This window comes from Amphiura filiformis, unplaced genomic scaffold (assembly GCF_039555335.1).
Source record: "Amphiura filiformis unplaced genomic scaffold, Afil_fr2py scaffold_262, whole genome shotgun sequence".
Lineage (NCBI taxonomy): Eukaryota > Metazoa > Echinodermata > Ophiuroidea > Amphilepidida > Amphiuridae > Amphiura > Amphiura filiformis.
Genome location: NW_027305726.1, coordinates 204 through 12,500, shown reverse-complemented (window position 1 = coordinate 12,500; position 12,297 = coordinate 204). Strand labels below are relative to the sequence as shown.

The following is a 12,297-nucleotide window of genomic DNA, read 5'->3' as shown; positions in this document are numbered from 1 at the left end:
CTATCTACTAAAGATAGCTGATGACTATGTGAAGTCATTTCTATCTACTGAAGATGGCTGATGGCTATATGTGATGTCAGTGCTACCTACTGATATTAGCGGAAGGCTATGTGAAGTCTTTGTTATCTGCTGAAGATAGCTGAAGTTATTCTCACCTACTAAAGGGAAACAGGACATTTCGCATCCCTACCATTTCACCCCCTACGTGCTGAACTGCTGGATATAGTGCCCACACACCACGTATCTACTAAAGGTAAACAGGACACTTCGCCTACCTGACATTTCGCCCCCTATATGCTGAACTGCTAAATACAGTGCCAACCCATGTTATGGTTATGGTTAGGGTTTAGGGTTTGGACTTAGGGTAATGGTTTAGGGTTTAGGATATTCGGGTTAAGGTTTTCAGAGCGTAAGGGTAAGGGCGCTGCTTGTGGTTAGGGTTTTGGTTTGGGACTTGGGTTAAGATTTATAGTTATAGGGCTTAGGGTTAGGGTTAAAGGTTAGGGTTAGGGTATTGTCAACTTGATACAGTATTTGCCGATTTAGAAATGGTCATATAAAGTCATTGTTATCTATTGATATTAGCTGATGGCTATGTAAAGTCAAATATATTTACTGAGGTTGCTGATGTGAAGTAATTGCTATCTACTGAAGAGAGCTGATGGTTATGTAAAGACAGTGCTATCAAATGATAGCAGGTTGTTCTGTGAAGTCATTGCTATCTACTGAAGATTATATTTCATATTTTATTTCATTGTGGCATTTTTCCGAGGGGGCGTTGAACCTCCTTGATATACGAGGGTCATTCAAAAAGTTCTACCGCCACTCTTATAACTTCTGTCCTGTATAAAATGATAGCTTCTTCAAGCTTAGCATAATTGTACATTTAAATGTTACCTACACTGTATTTTGATACATTTTCCATATTTTTGTATGTGAACTCATAACCAGAGTAAGATTTTATATTCCGGAAACGATAAAAAGTCGTAAACATTTAAATGAAAATATGTGTGTATTCCTCTTAGGAGATTAGATCGATATACAAGTGTTATGATTAGGTAAAAAACAGAAGTTGTTGCATTGCCCTCCGCGGCCGGGTCAAAATCGCGAAAATAATTATGGGCCCGGTTTTTAAAAATAAAAAAAATAAATAAATCAGTAAACTAAGAGTTAATTGTGAAAGACCTTGATATTATTTACTTCAATAAAATTTTAAACATCGGGTAGAAAATACAGCCGATATTATGCATTTGCCTCTCTTCACGCAGGTTACTGTAAAATAGTAGGTATCAAAGGGTTGAGTTGATACAAAAAAAGCCGGCCGGCTGTACCAAGATTTTAGGCTTGGGAGGGCAAGACAACAATTTAGTTTTTTGGCCTAATATGCTAGCATATTATAACTGAAACAACATCAAATGTGTAACCAAACATCAATAATACCAGTTATAACAATGTATTTTAGGTTTAAAAACATATCCCAGCATCCAATTATTTTCGGTAAATCCCATAAGCCTTTGCGAGTACACCTGAGATGTCGTTACTTGACGTCACGTCGACATATATAATGCGCAGTAACGATGTTTGCTAAACGATGTTCGCATCGGCCTGACGCGTACTGAAGTCAAATGACGACATATCAGGTGTAATCGCAAAGGCTTATGGGTTCACCGAAAAGATCAATTACACGAAATAGATACTGAAGTAATAATTTAGCAAGATTGAAAAAATATGTGCGTGTCCGATTACCGCTCCGCACCACACCTAAATCAGCACCAATGGAGTATGGAGTAGGCCTATTTTAGAACCGGAAACTGGGGGGGGGGGTTAATGGGGTTACAGAACTTTTTGTTCATAGGTCGTACGTAATTATGTATCATTCCATTATCCAAAGACGGAACCGAACCAAGATTGTGGGACAGTCCAGGACAGTCTCTGCACACATCTCACACAACACGCATGTCAAAGTTTGTTCGGTGCATCATGCAGTTATTGTTGCCTACATGTATGCACACAACACAGGGGCACTCACAATAGGCAATTGACCCCTACTGGTAGCGCTGTGTTGTAGATATAGGAGATGAATTAGTTAGCGTCATATATCAAAAAGTATAAAAGCTATGATTTTAGTACTTGCTCTATGTTTCAATTACTTATTCTTTTCAAAATTTCTGAATTTTCAACCCGGTACATGCTTCAATAACGAGGGACCATACATTTGTATGAGAAAGAAATCCTACCATCTATATCCAAACTCCCGTGTTATTCTAATGCACATTTTGCTTTACCGGACCGCCCTGGCTTGGGCGCATTTGGAAGAGGGGTGTCACGAAACCGTAATAGGTACAAACTTAGTACTTTCTGTCAATCAAGTATGGTTTATTCTCTACATGTCAATCTTTAAATCAATAGCATAGTCCTTAAAATAACGGGGGACCACCTTGATGAGTAAATGACAGCAAAATACCCCAAAACTCGGTCAGTGGAGCTCTGCCCGTACATGTCAATAACGTCATTATCCATTGGATTAGTCGACCGTAGCGGACAATTCGATCGCTCATTGGATTTATATTATCACGTGGTAATAAATTTGCATTGGACAATCGATTACTATAATGGTTTAGTACTGCATATCTCGGTTTAATCTTCACTAAGCGGGTTTATGGTTGGAAATGTCACGGTGAATTTGTCGTGGACATAACTGCACTATGGTTTTAACAAGCGATTTGTTACACGGGTATTGCTTCTGTTGGCTTCGCCGCTAAAAATATCAGAATAAAACCATTTTTTTTACATTAACACCTACACATGGAATAACCTATCAAAAATAACACTTTTTTTTGTCTATAACTAATATTAATGGGATATCAAATGAAGTTGAACCATGAAACCAAAAAATCCTATAAACCCCATTTTTTGACACGCAAACCTCCAATCGCATACCATAACAAAATCTGTGAACTTTTAGTCCTAATGTATATGGCATATTGGATGGCCTAGGGGAAAGTTAGCCCATATTTGCAAGACTATCCTTGCCTTCAAGGTAAAACAAACATACTCATGTTACCCTCGGGCCATGGGCTGGCCTGGTGTCAGATCTTACCCAGGGAAAGATGACATTCCAATACGGTATGCGCCTATAAAAGAAATAGTCGGTACTTCATGTTTCTTCAATAAATAAATATTGATTGGAGATCAAATCAAGTAAATCTTTGCGAAAAAATCCGGATAAAAGAACATTTCCGACAGTGTAACCTCCAAAACGCATAACGTAACAAAAAATTAGACCCCCACCCGATTTTTTTTTCTTTCTTCGATAAATATTAACTGGAGGTCAGGTCATGTCCATATATGCGAAAAAATCCGGATAAAAGAGCTTTTCCGACAGTGTAACCTCCAAAACGCATAAAAATGTGTAGAGCCCAATACGTAACAAAAAATTAGAACCACTTGAATTTTTTTCTTTCTTTGATAAATATTAACTGGAGGTCAGGTCATGTCCATATATGCGAAACAATCCGGATAAAGGAAGCTTTTCCGACAGCGTAACCTCCAAAACGCAAAACGTAACAAAAAATTAGACCCACTCGAATTTTTTTTTCTTTCTTCGATAAATATTAACTGGAGGACAGGTCATGTCCATATATGCGAAAAAATCTGGATAAAAGAGCTTTTCCGACAGTGTAACCTCCAAAACGCATAAAAACCGTATAGAGCCCAATACGTAACAAAAAAAAATTAGACCCACTCGATTTTTTTTCTTTCTTCGATAAATATTAACCTGAGGTCAAGTTATGTCCATATATGAGAAAAAATCCGGATAAAAGAGTTTTTCCGACAGTGTAACCTTCAAAACGCATAAAAAATGTATAGAGCCCAATACGTAACAAAAAATTAGAACCACTCGAATTTTGTTCTTTCTTCGATAAATATTAACTGGAGGTCAGGTAATGTCCATATATGCGAAAAAAATCCGGATAAAAGAGCTTTTCCGACAGTGTAAACTCCAAAACGTATAAAAAATGTAAAGAGCCCAATACGTAACAAAAAATTAGACCCACTCGATTTTTTTCTTTCTTCGATAAATATTTACTGGAGGTCAGGTCATGTCCATATATGCGAAAAAATCCGGATAAAAGAGCTTTTCCGACGGTGTAACCTCCAAAACGCATAAAAGCCCAATACGTAACAAAAAATTAGACCCACTCGAATTTGTTTCTTTCTTCGATAAATATTAACCGGAGGTCAGGTCATGTCCATATATGCGAAAAAATCCGGATAAAAGAGTTTTTCCGACAGTGTAACCTCCAAAAAGCATAAAAAATGTATAGAGCACAATACGTAACAAAAAATTAGACCCACTCGAATTTTTTTCTTTCTTCGATAAATATTAACCGGATGTCAAGTCATGTCCATATATGAGAAACAATCCGGATAACAGAGCTTTTCCGACAGTGTAACCTCCAAAACGCATAACGTAACAAAAAATTAGACCCACTCGAATTTTTTCTTTCTTCGATAAATATTAACTGGAGGTCAGGTCCTGTCCATATATGCGAAAAAGCCGGATAAAAGAGCTTTACCGACCGTGTAACGCATAAAGAATGTATAGAGCTCAATACGTCCCATAACAAAAAATTAGACCCAGTCGAATTTTTTTCTTTCTTCGATAAATATTAAATGGAGGTCAGGTCCTGTCCATATATGCGAAAAATCCGGATAAAAGAGCTTTTCCGACAGTGTAACCTCCAAAACGCATAACGTAACAAAAAATTAGACCCACTCGAATTTTTTTCTTTCTTCGATAAATATTAACCGGATGTCAAGTCATGTCCATATATGAGAAAAAATCCGGATAAAAGAGCTTTTCCGACAGTGTAACCTCCAAAACGCATAACGTAACAAAAAATTAGACCCGCTCGATTTTTTTTTTCTTTCTTCGATAAATATTAACTGGAGGTCAGGTCATGTCCTTATATGCGAAAAAATCCGGATAAAAGAGTTTTTCCGATAGTGTTACCTCAAAAAAGGCATAAAAATATAGAGAGCCCAATACGTAACAAAAAATTAGACCCACTCGATTTTTTTCTTTCTTCGATAAATATTAACTGGAGGTCAAGTCATGTCCATATATGAGAAAACATCCGGATAAAAGAGCTTTTCCGACAGTGTAACCTCCAAAACGCATACAAAAATGTATAGAGCCCAATACGTAACAAAAAATTAGACCCACTCGAATTTTTTTTCTTTCTTCGATAAATATTAACCGGAGGTCAGGTCATGTCCATATATGAGAAAAAATCCGGATAAAAGAGCTTTTCCGACAGTGTAACCTCCAAAACGCATAACGTAACAAAAAATTAGACCCACTCGAATTTTTTTTTCTTTCTTCGATAAATATTAACTGGAGGTCAGGTCATGTCCATATATGCGAAAAAATCTGGATAAAAGAGCTTTACCGACAGTGTAACCTCCAAAACGCATAAAAATGTATAGAGCCCAATACGTAACAAAAAATTAGAACCACTCGAATTTTTTTCTTTCTTCGATAAATATTAACCGGAGGTCAAGTCATGTCCATATATGAGAAAAAATCCGGATAAAAGAGCTTTTCCGACAGTGTAACCTCCAAAACGCATACACAAATGTATAGAGCCCAATACGTAACAAAAAATTAGACCCACTCGAATTTTTTTTCTTTCTTCGATAAATATTAACCGGATGTCAAGTCATGTCCATATATGAGAAAAAATCCGGATAAAAGAGCTTTTCCGACAGTGTTACCTCAAAAACGCATAAAAATATACAGAGCCCAATACGTAACAAAAAATTAGACCCACTCGAATTTTTTTCTTTCTTCGATAAATATTAACTGGAGGTCAAGTCACGTCCATATATGAGAAAAAATCCGGATAAAAGAGCTTTTCCGACAGTGTAACCTCCAAAACGCATAACGTAACAAAAAATTAGACCCACTCGAATTTTTTTCTTTCTTCGATAAATATTAACTGGAGGTCAGGTCATGTCCATATATGAGAAAAAATCCGGATAAAAGAGCCCAATACGTAACAAAAAATTAGATAAATATTAACCGGATGTCAAGTCATGTCCATATGAGAAAAATCCGGATAAAAGAGCTTTTCCGACAGTGTAACCTCCAAAACGCATACAAAATGTATAGAGCCCAATACGTAACACAAAATTAGACCCACTCGAATTTGTTTCTTTCTTCGATAAATATTAACCGGATGTCAAGTCATGTCCATATATGAGAAAAAATCCGGATAAAAGAGCTTTTCCGACAGTGTAACCTCCAAAACGCATAACGTAACAAAAAATTAGACCCACTCGAATTTTTTTCTTTCTTCGATAAATATTAACTGGAGGTCAGGTCCTGTCCATATATGCGAAAAAATCCGGATAAAAGACCTTTTCCGACAGTGTTACCTCAAAAACGCATGAAAAATATACAGAGCCCAATACGTAACAAAAAATTAGACCCACTCGAATTTTTTTTCTTTCTTCGATAAATATTAACTGGAGGTCAAGTCATTTCCATATATGCGAAAAAATCCGGATAAAAGAGCTTTTCCGACAGTGTAACCTCCAAAACACATAAAAAATGTAAAGAGCCCAATACGTAACAAAAAATTAGACCCACTCGAATTGTTTTCTTTGTTCGATAAATATTAACTGGAGGTCAGGTCATGTCCATATATGCGAAAAATCCGGATAAAAGAGCTTTACCGACCGTGTTACGCATAAAGAATGTATAGAGCCCAATACGTAACAAAAAAATTAGACCCACTCGAATTTTTTCTTTCTTCGATAAATATTAAAATGGAGGTCAGCTCATGTCCATATATGCGAAAAAATCCGGATAAAAGAGATTTACTGACAGTGTAACCTCCAAAACACATAAAAAATGTATAGAGCCCAATACGTAACAAAAAATTAGACCCACTCGAATTGTTTTCTTTCTTCGATAAATATTAACCGGAGGTCAAGTCATGTCCATATAGGCGTAAAAATCCGGATTAAAGAGCTTTTCCGACAGTGTAACCTCCAAAACGCATAAAAAATGTAAAGAGCCCAATACGTAACAAAAAATTAGACCCACTCGAATTTTTTTTCTTTCTTCGATAAATATTAACTGGAGGTCAGCTCATGTCCATATATGCGAAAAAATCCGGATAAAAGAGCTTTACCGACAGTGTAACCTCCAAAACACGTAAAAAATGTATAGAGCCCAATACGAAACAAAAAAAATCCAGCCGAAAAACACTGACAAATATTTTGTTCTAAAAATACTCAAAATGACTCTAGAAAGAGTCACAAATGACTCAAAATGAGTTACTGGGTCAAAATAAAAAGTAATTCTATAACAAAAACACGCACTAATAACTATAATTTGCTTTAAAAATAACCAGAGCCCAATACGTAACAAGACAAATTCTATGACAAAAGAAAAAACACTGTCAAATTTTTTTCTAGAAGACTCAAAATGACTCAAAATGAGTTACTGAGTCAATATAAAGTAATTCTATAACAAAAACATGCACCTAATAACCATAATCAGCTTTGTTCTAGAATTATTCAAAATGACTCAAAATGAGTTACCGGGTCAATATAAAGTAAGTTTATAGCAAACAAAAAATGCAACTAATCACCACAATAACCAGAGACCAATACGTAACAAAAAAATTCTTAAGTCTAGAGAAAAAACACTGTAAAAAATAATTTTCTAGAACGACTCAAAATGACTCAAAAGGATTTACTGAGTCAATATAAAGTAATTCTATAACAAAAACATGCACCTAAAACCCATAATTTGCTTTAAAAATAACCAGAGCCCAATACGTAACAAAAAAAAATTCTAAGGCTAGAGAAAAAACACTGTCAAATTTTTTTTTTCTAGAAAGACTCAAAATGACTCAAAAGGATTTACAGAGTCAATATAAAGTAATTCTATAACAAAAACATGCACCTAAAACCCATAATTTGCTTTAAAAATAACCAGAGCCCAATACGTAACAAAAAAATTCTAAGTCTGGAGAAAAAACACTGTCAAAAAATTTTTCTAGAAAGAATCAAAATGACTCAAAAGGATTTACAGAGTCAATATAAAGTAATTCTATAACAAAAACATGCACCTAAAACCCATAATTTGCTTTAAAAATAACCAGAGCCCAATACGTAACAAAAAATTCTTAAGTCTAGAGAAAAAACACTGTCAATTTTTTTTTTTCTAGAAAGACTCAAAATGACTCAAAAGGATTTACTGAGTCAATATAAAGTAATTCTATAACAAAAACATGCATTTAATCATGATAATGTCCTTTTAAAATAACCAGAGGCCAATACGTAACAAATAAATTCCAAGTCTAGAGATAAAACACTGTCAAATATTTTGTTCTAGAAAGACTCAAAATGAGTTACTGGGTCAATATAAAGTACTTCTATAAAAACACATGCACATAATATCCATAATTTGCTTGAAAAACAACCGGAGCCCAATACGTAACAAAAAAAATGTATAGAGCCCAATACGTAACAAAAACCATTACAGAGGGAGGGAGTATGAATAAAGTAATTTTAATCAAATTTTAGTTTTGTTACGTATTGGGCGGGATGAATTATTTTTTGCCACTTTTTGTTCTAGATAGAAGTGGTTGAGCCCAATGCGTATCAAATTGATACGTACTGGGATTTTGTTACGTACTGGGCTCTTACAGGCGCGGACCCGCAAATTTCCTACAGTACGGGTCCGCGTGACCCGTAAAAATTGAACCAAGCAAAGATCAGAAAATCCTAGTTTTGTTGTTCCACTGGAAAATCTGGTTCACATAATAGGTCCAGCTCCCTTTTAGTTTCCCATCAAGTTCTCAACCCGGGATTTCATTTTTTTACAATCTACATACCTTGATCGCCGCGGCGGACCGTAGCTAATTCTCTCTCTTGAAATTTGTAAACAGGTCAATCAGATTTTAGAAGGTGGTTTAATCAGAGAATCCACCAGTAGTTGGAGTTTTCCTGTTGTAATGATTCCTAAACCTGATGGTACACTAAGATTCTGTTGTGATATGAGATTATGTAACCAAATTGTGGAAAAGAATAATTTTCCTCTACCTCACATAGATGATGCATTAGGTAGCTTAGGCGCAGGAACACCAAATTATTTTTCCACACTAGATTTAGCGTCAGGTTATTACCAAATTGGACTTGAAGAAAGCTCAAAACAAAAGAGTGCTTTCATTACACAAGATGGTTTGTATGAGTTTAATGTAATGCCAATGGGGTGTACAAATTCGCCAGCCACGTTTCAAAGAGTTATGCAAGAAGTGTTCAGAGGTTTAAATTGGAAATTTGTATTAATATATCTTGATGATGTAATAGTGTTTTCCAATTCTTTTAATGAACATGTAGATCATTTGAGACAAGTATTTCAGAGGTTGAGAGAAGCCAAATTGAAGCTCAAGCCTAAAAAGTGTACTTTTGCTCAAGAACAGGTACGTTATTTAGGACACATTGTAAATAAAAATGGGATAGCTACTGATCCAGAGAAAACCAAAGTAGTCCAAGAGTATCCAGTTCCAACGAAGGTATCGGAAGTAAGATCATTTCTAGGTTTTGTAGGCTATTACAGGAAGTACATTAGAGATTACAGTAAATTAGCCGCACTTTAACATATCTCACTCGGAAAGATGTTCAATTTATTTGGTCAAAAGAGTGTGCAGAAGCGTTTGAAATCCTGAAACAAAAGCTAGTAGAACCTCCAATTCTTGCCTACCCTCGTTTTGATGGTACTCAATTTATGTTGCAAACTGACGCCAGTATAAAAGGTCTTGGTTTCATTTTAGCACAGGTACAAGATGGTGAAGAGAAGGTAATTTGTTATGGAGGCAGAGCTTTGCATGATTCCGAAAAGACGTATACAACTACTGAACTTGAAGCTTTGGCTGTGGTTAAAGGGATTAAGAAATATTCCCCATACCTTCAACATACTGTAAAGTTCATAATTCAGACTGATCACTGTGCATTGAAATGGTTATTTGGTCAAAAGCGTACAACAGGTCGCCTCGCAAGATGGGTACTGAAGTTACAATCATATACTTATGAAGTAGTCCATAAAAGAGGATGTAAGAATGGTAATGCAGATGCACTAAGTAGAATACCAAATCAAGTGTCAGAATCTTGTAATTCATGTAACTCATATCATGTTGACTCCCCTACTTCCTCAGCAACAGATTCAAACTGGACAGAATGTGGCTTGGAGACAATGACTGATGACGTCATCAATGACTCTCCTGCGTCAGAGACAAAGCCAGATCCAGAAGTGAATACTGTTCGAAATCTGAGATTTCAGAGGAATAGACGACTGGATGGAGACAAAAAGTATGTAGATATTCAAAAAGTTCCTTCCTTACCAACTGATGTTAATGTGGACCATTTCAAAGATGCTCAATTAGCTGATCCTTTTGCTGGTCCCATGATAAGATTTTTGGATGAAGACATATTGCCTGATAATCAAAGACAAGCACGTGATATTTTATTGCAGTCAGATTAATACTATGTCCATGAAGGTATTTTGTATCATATATGGCACACACCCGCCAAACGTCACATGCCAGAAAGAAATACTGTACAATTTTTGTACCTGTAACCATGATTGATATCATACTTAACAACTGTCATGATAATGTTTTAGCAGCTCATTTTGGTTTTCAGAGAACATATCACAAAATCCGCCAAAGATATTTCTGGAAACGTATGTATAGAGATGTTGACAATTGGGTAAGATCGTGTATATCTTGTGCTCAGAGAAAAACACATAGACACAAAGTTAGAGCTCCCATGATGACCATGAAGGTCCCCAGTGCATTTGAACGTGTAAGTGTGGATATCTTGGGTCCTCTACCTATTACAACCAATGGTAATCGGTATGTATTGTGTTTTACAGATCACTGTACCAGATGGCCTATCTTAGTTCCAATTAAGACTATTGATGCAGCCACAGTAGCTAGAGCATTCTTTGATCATATCATATGTCAACATGGTTGTCCGCAATATTTGCTTAGTGATCGAGGTACAAATTTCCTCAGTAAACTGGTGCTTGAAGTGTGTAGAATTATGCGTACATCAAAGTTGAATACAAGTAGTTATCATCCACAGTGTAATGCTATCCAGGAACGTTTTAACTCTGTTATCTTAGATACCTTGTCACACTATGCTAATGAGTATCAGACAAACTGGGATGAGTATATTCCAGCCATTCAATTTGCATATAGGTCTACACCAGCAGACAATTCTGTAGGATTTAGCCCTTTCTTTTTATTATATGGCAGGGAAGCAAGACTACCCCTGGATGTGACATTGATGGCTAAGAGTGAATACCCAGAGAAGACAGTGAGAGAACATATCCATCATTTGGTATCTCAATTAGAAGTGTTCCGTGCAATATCTAAGCAACATCTTGAACTTAATCAAGCTAGCATGGAAGACCGTTATGATGAACATGCAAGTGATGTACAGTTTCAGGTGGGTGATACAATTTGGTTATATATTCCAACCACTCAACCAGGCTTGTCCAAGAAGCTCATGAAATTTTGGTCAGGACCATACTTACTCGTAGAGCAAACGGGGCCCGTGAATTTCCGTGTTCGAAATCTGACAAACAATAAGTTGATGTCAGCCCCAGTGCATGTTAATCGAATGAAGTTTGCCTATGATCGATATGCCGGACCAGAAAATCATGTCATGCCCAAAGATTTTGTGCAAAGAGATCCTCTAGAAGGTGTTGTAGATGCTGATTGTCCAGATGACTCGTTTGCCCCACTTATGGCATCCCAGGAATTGGATAAGCGCACATCTTTTATACCGGGTCTACCTTTGACTCCTGTTACCACAAGTAGTGAGTATGAAGTAGAGAAGATTTTACGCGGTAGGTACAGGGACAACAAGCTTCATTATCTTATCAAGTGGCGTGATTTCCCAAGTTCCAGAAATACTTGGGAGCCTGCTGATAATTTAAACCCAGCTGCTTTGGAATTTTTGAAAAGTATTCCTGTGAAGATATCTGGCAAAAGCAGATGAATGTGTTGCAATTGAATTTTGTAATACTAATGTTGTGCATAGAGCAGATTGTAATTTATGAATTTTTGAAAACTGTGTGTTTATGGAATTTTGGATGTATTCATTTTCCAAATTATGTGAAGAATAAAGCAGATTGAAAATTGCGTGTTTATGGAATTTTGGCTGTGTTAATTTTTCAAAATTTGAAGAATTTAAGAAAGGCAGCGT

General features: G+C 36.1%; 1 protein-coding gene across 1 annotated transcript; it reads left to right on the top strand.

The window, feature by feature from the left end:
• Positions 1 to 9,683: 9,683 nt before the first annotated feature.
• Positions 9,684 to 12,090, top strand: LOC140145426 (uncharacterized). Its single transcript, XM_072167145.1, has 2 exons — positions 9,684 to 10,392; positions 11,343 to 12,090. The coding sequence occupies exons 1-2, from the start codon at positions 9,812 to 9,814 to the stop codon at positions 12,088 to 12,090; spliced, it is 1,329 nt and encodes a 442-aa protein (XP_072023246.1). The 5' UTR covers positions 9,684 to 9,811.
• The last annotated feature ends 207 nt before the right edge of the window (positions 12,091 to 12,297 follow it).

Excerpts from the sequence above, each read along its gene's own strand:
- LOC140145426 (XM_072167145.1), top strand. The coding sequence starts at position 9,812 with ATGTTGCAAACTGACGCCAGTATAAAAGGTCTTGGTTTCATTTTAGCA. Across the intron at positions 10,393-11,342 it reads CGACTGGATGGAGACAAAAA|GGAAGCAAGACTACCCCTGG; the intron begins GTATGTAGATAT and ends ATTATATGGCAG.